General features: G+C 43.6%; 1 protein-coding gene across 1 annotated transcript in view; it reads left to right on the plus strand.

Moving 5' to 3' along the window:
* The first annotated feature begins 4,194 nt into the window (after positions 1–4,194).
* The window catches only part of ARSJ (arylsulfatase family member J), a 113,293-nt gene continuing 97,258 nt past the window's right edge, over positions 4,195–20,229 (plus strand). Inside the window, exon 1 of the mRNA XM_075616481.1 lies at positions 4,195–5,423. Within this exon, the coding sequence (XP_075472596.1) occupies positions 5,056–5,423 (368 nt within the window). The 5' untranslated portion in view covers positions 4,195–5,055. The remainder of the gene's footprint in view (positions 5,424–20,229) is intronic.

The following is a 20,229-nucleotide window of genomic DNA, read 5'->3' on the forward strand; positions in this document are numbered from 1 at the left end:
TATATATATATATATGTTCAGTGTTCTTTTGTATGCAGTAAAACTGTTATACGTTCCAGCGTGTGTTTTATTTTATGGGGTTCCTGTAACGGGGTTATCCCACATAGTAGGATCCTGTACAGGTGGAGGCGCTACCAATTACCGACTCAGATACACCCCAGGCTCCCAGCAGCGGAGGCTGAGGCTTCTTGTGAGCCGCACATAAAGCAGCACATACACCATAGCTGCCATATCTCCCAGGGGGTGGGGGAACATGCGCTACAAGTGATATCAGGAAAACCTGACCTGTTGGGGCGGCTTGAGGACTGGAATTGAGCACCGGTGATGTTTAATGAATCTGAGTGATTTGTGATCAGTCACACATTTTTAGCAGCAGTGATTTAAATGGAATTGCATTTATTGAGAACATTACTTTGAGAACATTACCATGAAAATACAAATTTTTGTGTCTAGAACACCTAGTACTTACTAATTTGGGTCATTGAAAGTTGACATCGCTACAAAAACTGCCTCCTTGTATCTTATTCTCAGTTTTATATTCTATTGCAATAGCAATACAATTCTAGGCTTGCTAAAAAAAAAAAAAAAATGATGGGGAAAGCTGACTGTTTTGTGGTTATACAAAATCTGCCTCTCACATTTTTCTATTCTTTGGCAAACTCTAATTTTAAATGAGCAAATATTTGTAAAACCAGTAATTGTAACCAGTGGTTCCCAGCCACTGATCCAATGTTTTCTTCTTTTTTTTTTAACCATATGCAAAATGTATGCCTGAAACAGAACTACAAAGAAAACCCAGACACATACAGGATGTCTCCGCAGCTTCAATACCATATGTAGCCTAGCCTTCAGCCGCTACTTATTTTCCTTGGCCCTGCCTGTGTAAGTCCTATTAGGTGCAGGCACTGGATGGGTTATATCCTTCTATTAGGCCTTGTGTGCTATTGTAGCCTTGGATACATTTGATATATCCAACGGCGGGCCTAGCAACCGTCAGAATGTGTCAGCCTGAGGGGCGGATACTGGTTGGGTCACATGCTGGATGCGATGACCTGTCAGTCCCAGGACATATTTGAAAACGAGAGGTAACTCTCAATGTATTAATTCCTGGTAAAATATTTTATAAATAAAGTATTCAGACCTGCTCTGTTATAGGACAGGATTACAAGCACAACCCAAGGGTATAAATACTGGCACTTTCCCAAAAGGGGGTGTGCCTCTTTCCTCCCCCTGTGGAGTGAGTATCAGCTACCCTGGGTCTCATTAGGAGGCCTCAGGAGGAACACCATGCAGAAGTATGGTGTATAGCAGGGCAAAGCCAAACGAAAACCAAAATTGATAAAGATGAAAAAATCCAAAGCAAACTCCAAATAAACAGAACAGTTTATTGCAGGCTCAGCTACAATAGGATTAAATGAACACACCTACGCGTTTCAAGCCGGAGCACTTTATCAAGGTGCTACAAGGATGCTCATGGAAGTTGGCAGGTAATGGGCCATAGTGCCCTGATATATATCCAGACAATAGCTTTCAACTGATTTAATATACTGCCTTATGATTGGGTGTTTATTGGTGTGTCTTTATTTGTCAAGTGGACACTACTAGGCACATATCCCTCTCAGGCCACATCAGCATTTACTATATATATATTGGACATCCTCCTAAAACATCTGGACATTTATATACTCCATTAACAAGTTGATCATAGATTTTTGAGCACCACTCCTCACACTATATATCTGCACCATGCAGAAGGCCTGGTATGGGCCTCAAGCCCTATCAGTAATCCCTTCACTAGGGGAAGCAAGGAAAGTGATGTACCTGCTGTAAGATCCTGAACATGCAATAACCACCATGGAAACATCGATTCGAGTGATTCACTGTCTTGAGCTAAAGAAAGGTGTCAGTCTGGGCCATCCTTTTATCCAGAGGATCTACGCTGACTGGAGGCGCTGCAACCAATGAATAAGGTACCATGTAAACCCTGTCCTGTTCTCCCCACACCAACACGGAGCACTCAGTCCTCCTGCTACCTCACAGGTACGCACCACACTGCAGTAAATATGGAGTAGCAGACCAAATCTCACTTAGGGTGGGGGTAAAGGGGCTACACATATATACATTTTACTATAAAGATCATATAAATCCTTACAAAAGGAGTACCGCTACTTTTTATTTGCACACTTCTATTCTCTGAAACATAGGAGGATTTCTTTTAGAAACACTCCCCCCTACGCTGTTCTTAATGTAAAAATATCGTAGAAATGTTACTAAAATATACTCCAATGCTTAATATATTTACTTTTACACGTTCACACCAGATATGTATCTATATCCGTGTGACATACACAGGTAACATTGGTTTTGTTTTACAGTATTACCACTGGTTAAAGAATTTGCCAGTGTTATCTATGGAATTTCTAAGGAGTTTGTCTCCCAAGGATCTTTGTTTTCTTAATTTATAGTCACAATTAGGAGACAACCCAGCTGCTTGAGAGTACTGACAGGAGGAGATTTAGGAAGGACGGGATCTACTCTCCTTGTATAGAAGAAGATAGGAGGACATAAGCAAAAAAAAAAAATCATTGACAAAAGAAGTGTGAGAGGTTTACAGTTGAGGAGGAACAAAAAAAAAATGTGAATGTAAGTGATAAAGAGACCAACAGAGAATACAAAAGATTAAATCGCAATAAACATAAACTGTATTTTTTTTTTTAATAAAAATATGCTTGTTATATTTGTTTTTCTTTGTAATGAGAAAGTTTAGTTACATACATCATTACCGACCTTTCAGCATGTGTACAATAACACAGCGGTGCGCAAACTGGGGTGCGGGCCCCCCAGGGGGGGCGCGAGATTGTCTGTGCGGAGTTTACAGAGGCCCCCCGTGCTTCCCAAAAGCACTTAAATTAAGTCCCGGGGAAGCGGCGAAGGCCTCTGTAAACTGCACTTACCTTGCTTCTGGAGATGTCGCCATGGCAACGCGGCGTCAAATGACGCCGTGAGGTCATGTGATGTCACGTTGCCGCGGCAACGTAACGTCATGACGCCAGAGCCAAGGTAAGAGGGGTTGGGGGCGCGGAGAGAGGGGAACAGCGGCAAGGGGGTGCTGGGAAAAAAGATTGCGCTCCCCTGCAATAACACACAATCAAATCAAATAATCTTTATTGGCATGATGAAAGAACATTTCAGTATTGCCAAAGCATGAATAATAGGGGATGGGGCGCAATGATTACACAGTACATGAATAATAGGGGTTAGGGTATATTTGTTACACAGTATATGAATTATAGGGGGTAGGGTAACTATAATTGTATAACTATAACTGTAACTATACCAATCATACCGCTAAACCATTTGTATATATTTCATAAGTGTATTCCCCATATTTTACACTTCTTGTGTTCTGTGCTTACAGTTTCCTCTCCACATTTGTTATTATTACTGTTGCTATTTCCATGAGGCAGAGCAGGGTGCGCTTTGCTGTAAAACGTAATGCTCCTTCATTTTCTATTGTTTTACTTAGATATTTTTGGCAGGCAATTTCAGCCCCACATATGCCTCTGTTTTAGACACAGATCTGTTAAGTAATTGAATATAAAAGTTTGATTTGATTTTACTAGTAGCTTAGATTGCATATATAGAGGAGAAATCCCAGGCTCAGGGGAGCATGTCCTGCGACAGCTCAAACATTCACCAGATGAGAGGTCTGAGGACACAGGGGTTCGGCCCCCTGACTTTCTGCCGGGCTGACACACATCACTTCACAATGAATTTTTATGTACTGTAGGCGGCACCGTCTTTTTTTTTTTTTTTTTTTCTCTCTCTCTCTCTCTCTCTCTCTCTCTCTCTCTCTCTCTCTCTCTCTCTCTCTCTCTCTCTCTCTCTCTCTCTCTCTCTCTCTCTCTCTCTCTCTCTCTCTCTCTCTCTCTCTCTCTCTCTCTCTCTCTCTCTCTCTCTCTCTCTCTCTCTCTCTCTCTCTCTCTCTCTCTCTCTCTCTCTCTCTCTCTCTCTCTCTCTCTCTCCAATAATAATACTGTAATAAGAATAGCATGTTCTTGTATAGCGCTGCTAGTTTTACGCAGCACTTTACAGAGACATTTTGCAGGCACAGGTCCCTGCCCCATGGAGCTTACAATCTATTTGTTGGTGCCTAAGGCACAGGGAGATAAAGTGACTTGCCCAAGATCACAAGGAGCCGACACCAGGAATTGAACTAGGCGCCCCTGCTTCAAACTCTCAGTGCCAGTCAGTGTCTTTACTCACTGAGCCACTCCCTCTCCTTTCTCTCTGTTTTTTTCTCTCTCTCTCTCTCTTTTCTCTCATTTTTTCTTTCTCTCTCTCTCTCTCTCTTCTCTCTTTCTCTTTCTCTCTCTTTATCTCTCTCTCCTTCTCGCTCTCTCCCTCTCTCTCCTTCGTGACCGGCTGCCTGACATCAGGCAGTAAATGTGTTCAGTTTGCAGGCTGCCGGAGGAGATTGGGTTGCTGGAAGCAGAACAGACGAGCCGTCTTGCTTGAATTTACACTAATCTTCACATGAAGGGGAGGTCTGGTTACGCTTTGCCTGAGGGGGAAGCAGCACTGGGACAAACACAGATCCCCTCTCCCCTGGGGCCACAGATTACCGGGTGAGGGACATGCACTGGGATGGACAGGGAAAGAAGGGGCATGTGTGACTGCAGCGGGGACAATGCCAAAAACTTACTGATCATCTGAGCAGTTGTTTCTGAGGGTTGTGTATTAGCAAGGAAGGGCAGACTTATAGCTCTGCAATGCTGTCTGCACACACATATATATTAATATAACAACCCCTGTGGATTTGCTGGCCAGTGGGAGTGGGATTCTGTATTGACAATACTTGTATAAATGAAAGTGCAGTAGCACACGTGGTGGGAGTACATTGATTAAGCTCATGAGTGTTTGGGAGGGGGTGGGGTTGAGAAGTGAGGTCTAAGCCAGATGGACAGTTCGTTGACCACAAGACTGCAACCCCACGGGGTACATGGGTTCAGGAGCACGCTGGACCATCCTTTAGTGTGGATCTGCTGTAAGTGAATGGGAGGGACTGACTGTGTGCAGTGGACTTTGGACGTAAAGATGATGGGGATGGTGGTCCTGGGTGGATTCTCAGTGCTAAGCCTCATGAGCTATGGATACCTGTCCTGGGACAATCTTAACTTCAGCCTGGAAGAAGAGAAAGCAAGGCACGGTTCTGCCGAGGAGCATCCCCACAGGGAAGTGGGTTCCCAGCCTCATATTATTTTCATACTGGCTGATGATCAGGGATTCAGAGACATAGGGTACCACGGGTCAGAAATCAAAACTCCTACATTGGACAAGTTAGCTTCAGAAGGGGTTAAATTGGAGAACTATTACGTGCAACCGATCTGCTCACCATCCAGAAGCCAGTTTATCACTGGAAAGTAAGTGTATCTGTCTTCTATCTCCCATTACCATTACAAACTTGTAATCCCTGCTGCATAGCAGATGTAACTTTTTCTTCACTCGCATATTTCCACTTCTCTCCACTCTGTGTCTGTTTGTACCGTATCAGTCTTCATCGGCATTTCATTGTATCTTTGCCTGTGACTTGTGTTGTAATCATGTTGGTGTTTGCAGCATATACCAAGTGAGACTAAAACTGTCATTATGTGTCAGACAAAGCTGGGGCATCATCTAATGCAGAATGATGAAGGCATGTGTTTGTCTTTTCGCCTTTTCATTTAGTCTTTAGCAGAACTTTGTCAGCTTTCTTTTCACACATTGTTTCCCAGGGGAGAAAGTTTTGAAAACTCAGCTAGACACATCATGATTCACCACTGGATCCCAGTACTTCTGAAAAAGGAAATACTAACTAGTGCATACAGTATGGTACAGGATGATCTCATTAGCTTTAGGTAACTCTCTGTGCACTAATTACATCCAGGGTATCCCGTTGTGCAGACGTGTCTAGGAATAAGAAAAACTAAAGCATTTGATTTGACTTTGTAAGTCTTTGAAATATAATATCATGTTCTGGGGTAAATAATTTGCAGAACTTAAAAATATATTATTGATATGTGATATTACTAGAACAGAGTTTTTTTAACCATTTTTTTGTTAATGAACCCTATAATTATATTGTGAAATTCTGTGGAACCCCAACCCTCTCTAATAGCATGTTTGAGATTAGATGCATTGTAAGGAACCTCAACCCACTCTAATAGCGCGTCTGAGATCAAATCCATTGTAAGTAACCCCAACCCTCTCTAACAGCGTGTCTGAGATCATATGCATTGTAAGGAATTAGAACCCTCTCTAAAGGCCGTTTTATAGTGGCGGGCGCGCGCTACGCCGTGCGTGTGCGCGGATTTTTAGTTGGCTGACGTTAGTCAGCCTTTCTATAGATGTGCCGCGCGCGCGCACGGCAGGGAGCGGGGAGCCGACAGACAGCGGCGAAGATGAAGAAATTCATCTTTTTGCGCCGCTGCCTGCGCTCAAATGTATGTATTGGTGTGTATGTGTGTATGTATGTATGCGTGTATGCGTGTTTGTATGGATGTGTGTGGGGGGGGGGGTAAATAAATGCACACACAAAAAAAAATTATTCAACTTTTTTTTTAATTTAAAAAATCTTACTTACACTCCCCTTACACTTACACTTACACTCACACAACATATACACACACATACACGCATATACACGCTCATGCACGCACATATACACTTACCTGCCGCTCCCGGCACTATATACAGGAAAAGCATGCGGCACGTGCACACACGTTCGCATAGGAACGCACGACCGCATTCTGTATATAACAGGCCTAATAGTGTCTTGAGATCAGATGCATTGTATATTCTTCTGTATTTGGTACAATTTTTACATGACCTGAAAATTGCAGGGAACCCTTTAGGGATGTCCACAGAACCCAAGGCTGCTAGGAATCCTGGTTGAAAAACACTGATCTAGACAATTTTAACCACTCAATGACCTTTGTGTTGAATGCATTATTTCAAGGGAGAGGAAATTTCAAAAAGTAAAATATGATTTTAAAAAATATAATTTTTTTAAAGCTCAAATTACGAGCAGAACTTAATATTTTCAGTAAGCATAAAAAAAGTTTTGTTTTTTAAAATGCTATTTTATTTTATACGAACATGAACAGTTTTATTTATATTTCATCACTGGTCGAAGTGACTTGAAAAAAGTAGTGATATTGTGTCTTATTTAAAAAATAATAATAATACTGAATAATTTAAAAATCGGTCCAAGTTATTAAGAAAGGTTTATACCTCTTCATGCTATAAAATCAAAAAAGTCTTTATACGACAAATCCCTTATTCTTTACTGAGAAAGTGGACCTGTAACTGTATAAATAAAAATAGTGGTACTGTAGTCTTGTTAAAAAAAAAAAAAAAAAGACTGCACTATGAGCTCCATAGTATCATCATATTTTCACCCCTGTATTTCACTTAGAGAACTTTGCATCCCTCTGTAACTCCCACTGCTTGATATCCAAGTGCATTTTGCCTAGTTGCAAGTTACATGTTTGTGTTTTGTCTACAAAGTTTATTTTCACTGTTTACATATTTTGCAGATTTTGTTTAAGTTGTTGTAGTAATAGAGTATGTCCTTATTGCTACTTAAAACATTGTGACTTATGTCCTTGCTTTTTGGTAGATGGTTGAATAGATCAGGGAGCGCAAACTTTTCCTGCTGCGCCCCCCTGTCTAGCTTGCCGGTAAGGCGCCCCCCCCACCTTACATCCGCGCCAAATGATGCTGCGGGGTCATGTGACGTCATGTCACGTGACCCGCGGCGTCATTTGACGCATGTGATGTCACGTCACATGGCCACGCGGCGTCATTTGATGCTGCGTTGCCATGGCGACGCGTCACACAACCGGCTGAAACAAGGAAAGTGGAGTGTTGCAGGGGCCTCACGCGATCCCCTGGCAATAAATTCCCTGGGGAAGAACGCAGGGCCTCTGCAACCTCCTGTGCCCCCCCCCCCCGCCCCCGCCTCCCCCCCAGAAGAATCTCCTGGACCCCCTCGGGGGCGCCCCCCCAATTTGCGCACAGCTGGAATAGATGACAAAAAACAAGCACAGTTTGCTCAGTCAAACTATGATTGGGAGGTGCTTGGAAGCTCTTGTTATTGACCAAAAGGGGATTGGAAGCTTGCTGCGTACAGAATCATGCCAATAAATTCGAATAATCTGTCTTTATGATGCTCTGTGTCAAGGTTGAACAATGGATCTTGTGTGGCCTGATATTTTGGCGCCTGCTCTGCTATTTGTAAAAATGATGAATACTTAGATTACTAAAATGTAAGTTACATTCTTGTTAGTTCTTCCATTTATTTGTATCACTATCTTTATCCTTAGCTCTTTCCGATTAGCTGCTGATGCAGGACATCTCCAATTATCTCGACTATACAATGAGAGATTTATTTGCTCCAAGCTAATATAACCAACTTCACACTGATGAGACCCAGAAGGGCAAAAAACCTGTCTGTGAGTAGGTTTACAGGTTATGCACTTCTTTAATCCAGGCTGTGCTGAAATGCTGTCTAATGCAGTGAGCATAAGTTTATACGGATCCACGTTAGATGGCCAAGAAGTAAGAGGTGAAACAGTGCTCATTTACATGTTGCATTTCACAGAATCCCTAGCTGCAGTGAAGCATTATATGCTAAGAAATGATTGTGAAAGACAGGGTTGCAGACCTGTCTGAGACATATGAATATGCTCACAAGTGATATTTTTATTTACTGTTTTCATAGTAATTTTCCGTTCATATCATTCAACAGTTTTGTTTATTGTTTCTGAAGAATCTTTATTTTGCATGTTCTTGAAAACTGTCCTGTAACCTTCTTCAGTAATATTTATATCGTGTGATTACACTAATTGGTAAACTGACATAACATGGTACTGCTCAATAATCAAAAAAACTTTAGGAGGAAGTACTATTGGGGTGTGTCCTAAACTAACAGTAAATAGTCCCAAATCACATCCATTTAAATCCCTTCTTTTAAATTTAAATCTGCATAAAAGTCTACAATCCATTTCAATTGACTAGTTATTTATTATAACTAAATGATATCTAATACCATGTATTATTTGTAATCATAACTCTGTGCCCAGGACATACTTGAAAATGAGAGGTAACTCTCAATGTATTACTTCCTGGTAAAACATTGTATAAATAAATAAATAAGAACAATTAAAACTGCAGTTCTTCCATAACATGACTTGTATTGAAAGCGAGCTCAATGTGTTCTTCTTTAAAGCAGATTGCCAACCTTATTTTTATGTTTCTCCTTTTTTGCTTACAATTTTATTTAAAAAGGCCAAAAGCCTGCAGTAGTGTGTTCGCATGGTAACTTCTGCTTTTTATGCTAACTTGCTGCAAACACAAGACAGAACAGAGCTGTTTTCCTCCCAAACCTGGTCCTACTACCTCCTTCTACATTACTGTTGGAAGCACTATCATACACCCAGTAGCACAAGCATGCTGCCTAGAGGTCACACTTGTCTCCTCTCTCACATTCTCCTCTCACTTTCAAAAAGGTAGTTAAAACCTGTCGTTTTTTCCTCCTCAATATTACAAAGATACACCCGTTCCTCTGTTGCTTGACTACTAAAACTCTGACACAGGCCCTCATTCTCTCCCGTCTCGATTACTGTAACCTCCTGCTGTCCGGCCTTCCTGCCTCTCACCTGTCTCCCCTACAATCTATCCTAAACGCTGCTGCCAGAATTACGTTAGTCTTTCCTAAATCTGTCTCAGCGTCTCCCCTGCTGAAATCCCTCTCCTGGTTTCTTATCAAATCCCGTATCACACACTCAATTCTCCTCCTCACTTTTAAAGCTTTACACTCTTCTGCCCCTCCTTACATCTCAGCCCTAATTTCTCGCTATACACCATCCAGACTTTTGCGTTCTGCTCAAGGATGTCATCTCTCTGCCCCTTTTGTGTCTAAAGCCCTCTCCCACCTTAAACTTCTCACTGACTGTCCCACACCTCTGGAATGCCCTTCCCCTCAATATCCAACTAGCACCCTCTCTATCCACCTTTAATACCCATCTTAAAACACACCTCCTTATCAAAGCATATGAGTAGGTCTGTAGATGATATTTTAGGGAGAGTCCCCAGTGGTCACGGTGGCGTGCGTTACAGCGTGCGCACCGCACACAATACACTCACCTCTATCAGACAGGCCCCAGTGTTTAATGTTATGGGCAATCACGAAGCGCGATGGTGTGTCAGCCAGCAGGGAAGACAAGAATTTTGTCTTCCCGTGTGGCGACGCAGTCACGTTGTGTGCGGGGAGCCAATGGCAGCGAAGAGGAGGGGGGGAGCTCCAAGCCGAAGCTCTGATAACCGAGCGATATCAATGCCAGAAGAATGCTATCAGTGTTGGTACAAGACAGACTTTTGATGAGTCACTGCAATGCAAACAAAGATGGCAGAAATACTGTACTGTATGGGGATGAAGTGCTTACGGTGCCACAGCAACTGAGACAGCTTCGTTCTTCTACGCCCCCCCCCCCATTTTGGCCACACCCCTGTGCCTCCTATCGCTCACTACAGACCGCAGATCGCAGCTTAATGCTGTGCACGCGCTACAAGAACTCCAACTCTGGAGCCGTAGCCTTACGCTTCATGCATCAACCAAGTCCCCTTGCAGACGCACTTACCAGAACACCTTCCTACTGTCTCTGAATGTTCTATGTTCTTCCTACTTACCAATTAGATTGTAAGTTCTTCGGGACAGGGACTCCTTTTCCTAAGTGTCCCTTTTATGTCTGAAGCACTTCTTCCCATTATGTGTTATTTGTGTTACCTGTTATTTATATGATTGTCATGTGTATTACTGCTGTGAAGCGCTATGTACATTAAAGGTGCTTTATAAATAAAGGTATAAATACATAAGCCAAACACAGCACTAATTTGATGCATCTGTAGTAATCTTTCTTCAACCAATTTGATTGCTGTATCAAGGACTGCAAAATAAAAGTTCACTTTGAAACTTTCCCTGGAGCTCTTAATCCTGAAGGCTCATCGTCCGCTTCATATGTGAACTGCTTCTTCTTTCTCCTAGTATGGACCAGATCTGGTTCAAAATGTGTAGGTATCTCCAGCTCTTCAGAAAGCTCACATGCATCTGCCAGTGTTTTCTCAAACCCTTTGTCACTCCTGCAGTCTACAAGAAACTTCTTGGCTGCTCTCATTTGCTTAATGGCATTGTGTATGTCAAATACTTTCGCCTGAAGTCGTTTGCTAGTCATTTTGCTCTCAAAGAGGATGTCATACCACACAACAAGTGAAACCACAAACTTGAAACTAGAAATGCCTCTTGAGAAAGCGCCATAGTGGGCGTGAAACGCGTGGGAGAGTACTTTGTACTGTTTTTTTTTTTGTTTTTTATGTAGTTTAATAAATTAGTTTTTAACCTCTTTGCTGGTGAGTTCTATATAATTTTTCACGGAGCGGATAGATATCGATCTTTACCTGTTTCCTAAGCAGGGAGGGAAGCAGGCAGGGGGGCGCGAGTCGAAAAGATTGCGCAACGCTGTCCTGGCTGATAGCGAAGAAATTTCAAGGCATGAATTCAACCCATCTCAATGGTTTCAGTGTAAGTTTAGGCACATGGTATAGTAGAACGTCCCAACGACGTGTTGAAGCAGAGGAATGCACATAAACACATTATACTGTGTTAAAGAAAGCTGTTGCCTTGAAGCAACACTTGGCAGCAACATTAACAATCAAATTCAAAGAATGTGAACTGCAAGGAACAAACAAAGCTCGTCGATTAACATCCAAACTTTTTAGTTGCCCACCATTTTGTTTCCTCTTCTTGTTGATTCCAGTATCATAGCCTTGACCCCCTATGTTTTCAACAGACAATCCACCATACCAGCATCAGTTATCTCCTTTAGTGGCACAAATCCCAAGAAATGTTCCTTTGTGCATACAGCCTCACAATTACCAGTATCCGAAGCCATGTCCACAAAGCAAAGGATCATGGTCATTTGTTCAGCATGGCCTACATCTGATCTACAATCTAGAATGATTGAAAAATACTTGGCAGCATGCGCAGATTTTAGGATTTCTTCTTTGATGGGGTTGGATAAAAGCAGAATCAGTTGATTCTGTGTATCTTTCCCAGGGTAGTGTACATGTGTCTCATTGTATCTTATCTTACGAAGATGCTCATCCATAAGTGGGTCAAACAAAGCTTGATATTGTACAAATTTAAGGAAGTTCCCATTACCAGAAGTGTGCAGTTTTTCGTGTGTTCACCGGAAGGCCAGATTTTGCATACCAAGAACTGTAACTAAAGAAATCAGCCGTTCTAAGATTTGCTGCCAATACTTCTCTTCTGGTTTAATGACGCGTACATGCTTTTCATCAATTGTTTTGTTGTTTTTCAATCACAGTTCAAGTCCCTTCCTCTCCAAATGTTCACTGCTTCTCTTGTGCGTTGCTATACTTGCAGACATGTTTATCCAATCTTTTGAACCTTTATTAGAAAGAGCTGACACACCAATTGTGTTACTGGTAAACAGCTAGTAACAGAAACAAAATATAGAGTCCTTTGATATGGAACAATGTAGCCACTGATCACCCGGCTCGCTCCATCAGCATGAGGAGTGGCTACAAACTAATGCTGATGGAGCGAGCGGTCTGGATCCTCTACACCCTACTCCAGCAGCATCCACCTCTCCTGGTTCTGACTCTCAATTTGCTTTTAATATTGTAAGTCACTTACTGTTTTTGTACACATTGTTGCTGCATTTCTTTGTTAGTCATTGTCAGGACATTAATTTATTATACTAGTTCTCAGTGCGTTGTCTGTTTTTTCTTGTCTTTCTGATATATATTTTCCTAAATTTAAGATTAGTGACTGGTAATAGTCTAAAGTACATAATTGAGAAATATATATATATATATTTTTTTTAAATATATATATATATATATATATATATATATATATATATATATATATATATATATACTGTATATACTGTATGGGAGAGATGAGGGTTCGCGATGGTAAGGGGAAACAGCACAGACTTTTGGTGATCCTCATGTTCTTCTCATGGTGTGGTGCTACGCCGCCAGTCATAGCAGGCTCCTGGGTTACTGGACAGTCCCCACCATGACAGTCTTCAATCATACCCCTATCTAATAGACTGTAGGCTCAGGCAGGGGTATATAAAACAGGATCCATTTATTAGCATCCACTGCAAGTGTCATTACAGCGGATACTTTCTCTGGCTTCACTGGCTTCCAGTCTTGGGGTGGCCCTAGGCCCCTTAAGGGCTGACAGCAAATCTCAATCCCAAACGGGAGAGATTTGGACTGCATGTCTCTACCCCAAGAGGAGGAGGCCTGGACTAACTATCATTTAGAATGCTTCCTCCCTAAGGCACAGAGGGGGAGGGCACAACGTCTGCACCATGATTGGCTGCATACAGACCCAGTTCAACTCCACCCCGTCACACAAAGAGGCAGCATGAAGGGGGGGGGGGTCGCAGCATGAAGGGGGGGGGACCCCACAGTATCCTGCCACTGCCTGTAGCTACTAGGACTTACGTGACAGAGGGCAGAAAGTATAACCTGGACCAGCTATGACTACACTCTCCCCTAGGTGAAATTCCCATGTCCTCACTGAGACCAAATTTGGATGCCATCCGTCAACCGGTTGCTTGAAATACAATAACAGGTTACACATCAGTTGGCATAGACATTAACCATCATCAGAGTATAGCAAACAGTAATATATTATCATTCACTGATTATAGTGATGAAACAACAATATAACCAATTCTTCCAACATGAAGAATAATAAGATCCTTATTCGTAAAACTTGGGATCAGGTTTCTTACGCACCCGCCCATCAAAATCCTTGGTCCATATAAAATTATTTTAGGAGGACCAGGCCTCTGGCGGAGTTCTACCCGATCCTTAAAGATTCCCTAAGGATTCTCTCTCTTGTTTTCTCAACTCCCAGATGTCCTCCCAGTATGTGGCTATGTGCAAGGTTTAGTACAATGTTACGGAAAGCCTGAGGAATCAGTAACTGCTTAGTGATGGCTGAGTCCTTTTTTCCTACTCTATAAATTAGGTCATTTATCACTTCAAAGTAGGGATTAGGGTAATACATTTTCTGGCTGCGTAGCAACCCCATTCACCACCTGGACATTATCTCTTGCAGCGACTAGAGTAGGATCTTCCCATCGGGCGCTCTTAAAATTAACAGGACTGACTCCCAAGTCCAGCAAATCATCCTCCTTCTCTGTACTAGTACCAGGCTCTTCACTGCTATCAACTGTGATTTTCCTTACTAACACCGCCAAAGGGCAGTAATTTTTTATGTTTCTCTTTCCCATTACAACCCTGGTCACTCTCCAAATAAACCTCAGAAAACAGAAAGACATGTTCCTCACTAGTTTGACCCTGGTCTAATGAGCCTTGGGCTGCCATCTCTGTTAAGGACCATAACTCTAGAAAGTTGGGGAAATCTTTACCGAGCACCACATCATGGGCTAATTTGGGTAATACGCCCACCCGTTAATTTAGGGTACCACACTGGGTTCCAATATTTACCTCAGCTGTGGGATATTCCCTTTTATCACCAGGAATGCAAATAATTTCCATTTTCTGTATATTATCTATTTTTTAACGTTCAGTATTACAGGCTTTGCTACTAAGGTGGCCATACTTCCTGAATCAAGCAGTGCTCTAGACATTTTCCCATTCACCATCACATAGCACAAATGAAAATTATTACCACCATCATTATTAGTAGGTTGAAATTAGAAATTCAGCGCTCGTGCTGCAGATGTGTAGTTTGCTGGAAGCACTAATCCCCTTGCAGCATAGATGTGGAGCGTCTCCCCAACTAACTCCTAAAGCAAGGTGTCCCCTGGAACAGGGGACACCTTGTAAAAACAAGAAAAGAATGCACACAATGCGCACCAGGGATTAGAATAAATAAAATATATATTTATTAAAACAAAAAGGAAAAGGAGTATCGACTGAGGGGATCCAACCCCACCTCAGTATACATCAGAATAAACAATGCAGAATTACCCACACAAAATCATAAATAGATCTATCTATTTAGACAAGATCTAAACACTGTACATTCCAAATAAATAAATAAAAAGACATAAATGCTCAAAATCGTGGATGAAATTAACCCAGATGAATGCTAGTAGCAAGGCTGAACATATGCCTAAATCTGAAAGGGGGAGGCGGAAACTTACACTGACATGCCGAATGGGTCCCGCTGGTGAGCGTACGAGGGCCCGGACCACGCCACCGCAGAGATGTTACCACCCCTCCTGACGAAGCACGTAGTGCGAAACGCGTAGAGGTTACGACAGGTCACTCTGCGCGTATGCTGTTACGCTGAGGCGGCGCTTGCAGGAAGGTCATGCGGTGGTAACATCTCTGTGTGCTCAAATGCCAGGAGGTACGCCTCAACGTCATCTGTTGCAGTCATCTTTTGAAGGTAATGACTGGCCCGAATCGTCTTGGGTCCTTGGTGTCTCCCATCAGGGTCCTCGCTCAGCCTCTCAGCTACAGCCTGGATCTCCTGTCGCAGCTCATGGATGGCACTGTGCTGTTCCTCACGGTTCACTCTGAGTGCCTCTGCGTGTATCTCGTTTGTCTCTTGCTGTGCAGCAGCAGCTTGCTGTTGGATGGCGTTAGTCTCTTGCTGTGCAGCGATAGCTTGCTGTTGGGTAGCGCTCACTTGTTGTTGGGTAGAGTTCATCTGCTGCTGTGTAAAGTTAATTTCTTGTTGTGCAGCAATAGCCTGTTGGTGTATCTGCTGTTGTACAGTGTTAGTCTGCTGCTGTGTAGATGCTATCTGGAGCAATGCCTTGACAATTTCCTCCATTGCGAGTTTGAAGTACTTTTATATCTTCAGACATATGTGACAAAATACCCTTTTTTGCTGAAGGGTTCTTGTCTAGGAACCTTAAAACCCACTGTCTTTTAGGGTAAAGCACAGTCATAGGATCATCCAGCTCTGGTTTAAGTGCTTTCTTTTTCTTTGTCACTCCAGCAGACAAAATCAAGACAAACAAAAGAATCAAAATAAATCCTAGCTCTATCTGAGCATTAACTGACAGCAATTCTATAGCTATCTTTGGATGGTTTTCCCACGTACCAAACAATATAACAGAGATATCACAAACCAAACGTGTTGCAGGCCAGTGCCTGTCTGCAGCATCCAGCTCTATTAGCCGGAATAGGGGAGAGGGAAGAACTGATCCATCCTGGCCTTTTTGAAGTGAAACTTCTTTAGTGGCACCTATTCTGATGGGGTAAAACGGGAGAGATGGAGGACGAAATGTGAAACGGAAGTGATGTCACGGTCCCCCCTACCCCCCCCCCCACATGCCTGCTGTGACATGCGGTGGCGGCGGCGATAGCCGCCGTCGCTGCTCCTAACGGCCGCGGCTCCTTCCACACACCCGCTGTGACATGCGGCGGCGGCGACAGCCGCAGGCGCCGCTCCTAACGGTCGCCGTTAACCCCATACGTCAAACACGTCACACTGCCATGGGTATACCAAGATGGCTGACGCAGAGCTTCCAGTGCTGCGGGTGTGGGTGTAGAGAGGAGGAGCTGCTGCTCAGCCTCTCTCCTCCCTCTTCTCTACCTCTGCTTCCCCTTCCTTGTGTCCTGCTGACTGAGCGCCGCAGGGGCCGGAGGAGGAGAGGAGCCCCGAGACCATAGAGGGTAACCGAGACGATATCGCCGCCGGTGCCACTCCTAATGGCCGCCAATTCCCCCCACACGCCCGCTGCGCTGTCAGCATATGCCAGCGACGTGCCCTGTCGCCTCTCATGGCTCCTGCTCCAGTAACGCGGGAAGCAGGGGGATGAGGGGGGTTTGAGCATGCCGCTTCCCACGCAGCACTGCCGGAGAGGGGGCCCTCTTAAGCACAGGGGGGGAGGGGAGAGAGAGAGAGTCAGGAGACTCAGACAGAGCCCCCGCGGGTCCGCAGCATGGGGGGGGGGAGAGAGAGAGTCAGGACACTCAGACAGAGCCCCCGCGGGTCTGAAGCACAGGGTGGGGGGAGGGGAATCAGGAGAGAGGGGGCAGGACACAGAAAGAGAGACACACATACACTGACAGACACATACATAGACTGACACATACACATATATACATACACACATTGACTGACACACATACACACACACACTGACTGACACACACACATACACACACACACTGTCTGACACACATACACACACACTGACTGACACACATACACACTGACTTACACATACACACACACACTGACTGACACATATATACACACACTGACTGACACACATACACACACACACTGACTGACACACATACACACACACACACTGACTGACACACATACACACACACACTGATTGACACACATACACACACACACACTGACTGACACACATACATACACACACACTGACTGACATACACACACATACACTGACTGACACACACACACATACACACACACACACACACTGACTGACACACATACACACACACACACACACACTGATTGACACACATACACACACACACACACACTGACTGACACACATACACACACACACACACACACACACTGACTCACATTCACACACACACTGACTGACACACATACATACATACACACACTGACTGACATACACACACACATACACACACTGACTGACACACATACACACACACACTGACTGACACACATACACACACTCACTGACTGACACACATACACACACACACTGACTGACACACATACACACATACACATACACACACACACTGACTGACACACACACACACACACACACACACACACACACACACACTGACTGACACACATACACACACACACTGACTGACACACATACACACATACACACACACGGACTGACACACATACACACACTCACTGATTGACACACATACACACACACACTGACTGACACACATACACACATACACACACTGACTGACACACACACACACACACACACACACACACACACACACACACACACATACACACACACACACTGACTGACACACATACACACACACACACTGACTGACACACATACACACACACTGACTGACACACATACACACACACTGACTGACACACATACACATACACACACACTGACTGACATACACACACACATACACACACTAACTGACACACATACACACACACTGACTGACACACATACACACACACTGACTGACACACATACACACACACTGACTGACACACATACACACACACACACACACACACACACACTGACTGACACATACACACACACACACACTGACTGACTGACAAACACACACACACACACACACACACACACACACACACACACACACACACACACACACACTGACTGACACACATACACAAACACACTGACTGACACACATACACACACACACACACACACACACACACTGACACACATACACACACACACACACTGACTGACACACATACACACACTGACTGACACACACACACACACACACACACTGACTGACACACATACACACACACTGACTGACACACATACACACACACTGACTGACACACGCACACTGACTGACACACGCACGCACACTGAATGACACACGCACACTGACTGACACACGCACGCACACTGACTTACAAACATACACACTCACACTGACTGACACACACACACACACACATACGCACGCACACTGACTGACACACGCACACACTGACACACATACACACATACACACACACACTGACTGACACACATGCACACACTCACTGACTGACACACATACATACACACACACACACTGACTGACACACATACACACACACACACACATAAGGAATTCACGCTTATTGCAAATACAGGGGATGTGTGCCAAGCACGCATGTTCTAAGTCCAAATTTATTCGCGTTTTGTCAATGAAATTGTATTTTGATTTTTAAATAAAACATCACAAATACAATTTCTGTGACAAAAGTCAAAGAAGTTTCACTTACTTGTGAAACAAGTGCACAGCACACACAGCTTTTTTTTACACTCTGTTAATAGAGGCCAGGCGATCTGCACCTGGCTTCATTTGCAAAACCTTTCCTGGGGCCTTTAACTCTTAGTAGGGATAGGTATCATTTGCAAATGCAGGGCTTATGTATCTCCCATCCACAACTTCACCACCTTTCCTCTAACAATATATATATAAATGCCCCAAGCAGTCCACTTTATACCCAAAAAGTAATGGGCATGGATACATAATTTCTCTATGCCTGCCCATATCGGGCATCCTATTTTATTTCTACATAATTACCAATTATGTTTTGCACACTAGACATGACAAAGAAATATATAATTTCTGGCACCCTCATCCCCCAAAACCCCACAACTGTTTTCCCTCCTCCGCCTAACTGCTCAAAGGACTTTACAGATAAGAGGGGCCCATCTACGAAGAGATAACACAAATAGAGTCAACTTTTATAATGGTGAAACTAAGTTCAGAGAAGAAAAAACTTCTTCCATATGTCTACTCTACTGCTTCACTGCTACCGATAATACACTGTAACACAAAGCATGGCTTTTCCTATAGTTATTTATACAGTATATGTTAATAATATTAAAATATTATACTTCCACTCTCATTTACCTCGCATATAAAGACTTTCAAGCTGCAACTCACATAATGATCCAACAAAGCATCCATGAAGACCAATGAGCTTTCAAAACAAGTCAGGGATAACGTGCATAAAGAGGCACAGTGTAGGAGAAGGGTACAAGAAAATGTCGAAGGTGTAGATTATACTGTACTTCTCAGCACAGTGAAGTCATTAAGAAGTAGAAGATGCATAATACCAACCAGACACTACACTGATCAGTGTTCCCTCCCAAACTGAGTGTTAGGAATGTGAGCACACAGCGACACAGGCGGAGCTCACGGCTCTCTCCTTACACTGCTCAGACCCTTCCGCTACAACCACGCAAGCCCCCTTTAGCTGCATCACTTACCCCTCGGCATGGTAGGACGCTCCACGAGGTACTTCCTCCACGCTCTACGCCGCAGCCGTCGGCGCTTAATCTCTGCTCCGCGCGCACCCCACGTTGCTTCCTCTCATGCACATGTCGGATTTACAGCGCACCCACAACAGCCCCTGAACTT

This window comes from Ascaphus truei, chromosome 1 (genome assembly GCF_040206685.1).
Source record: "Ascaphus truei isolate aAscTru1 chromosome 1, aAscTru1.hap1, whole genome shotgun sequence".
NCBI lineage: Eukaryota > Metazoa > Chordata > Amphibia > Anura > Ascaphidae > Ascaphus > Ascaphus truei.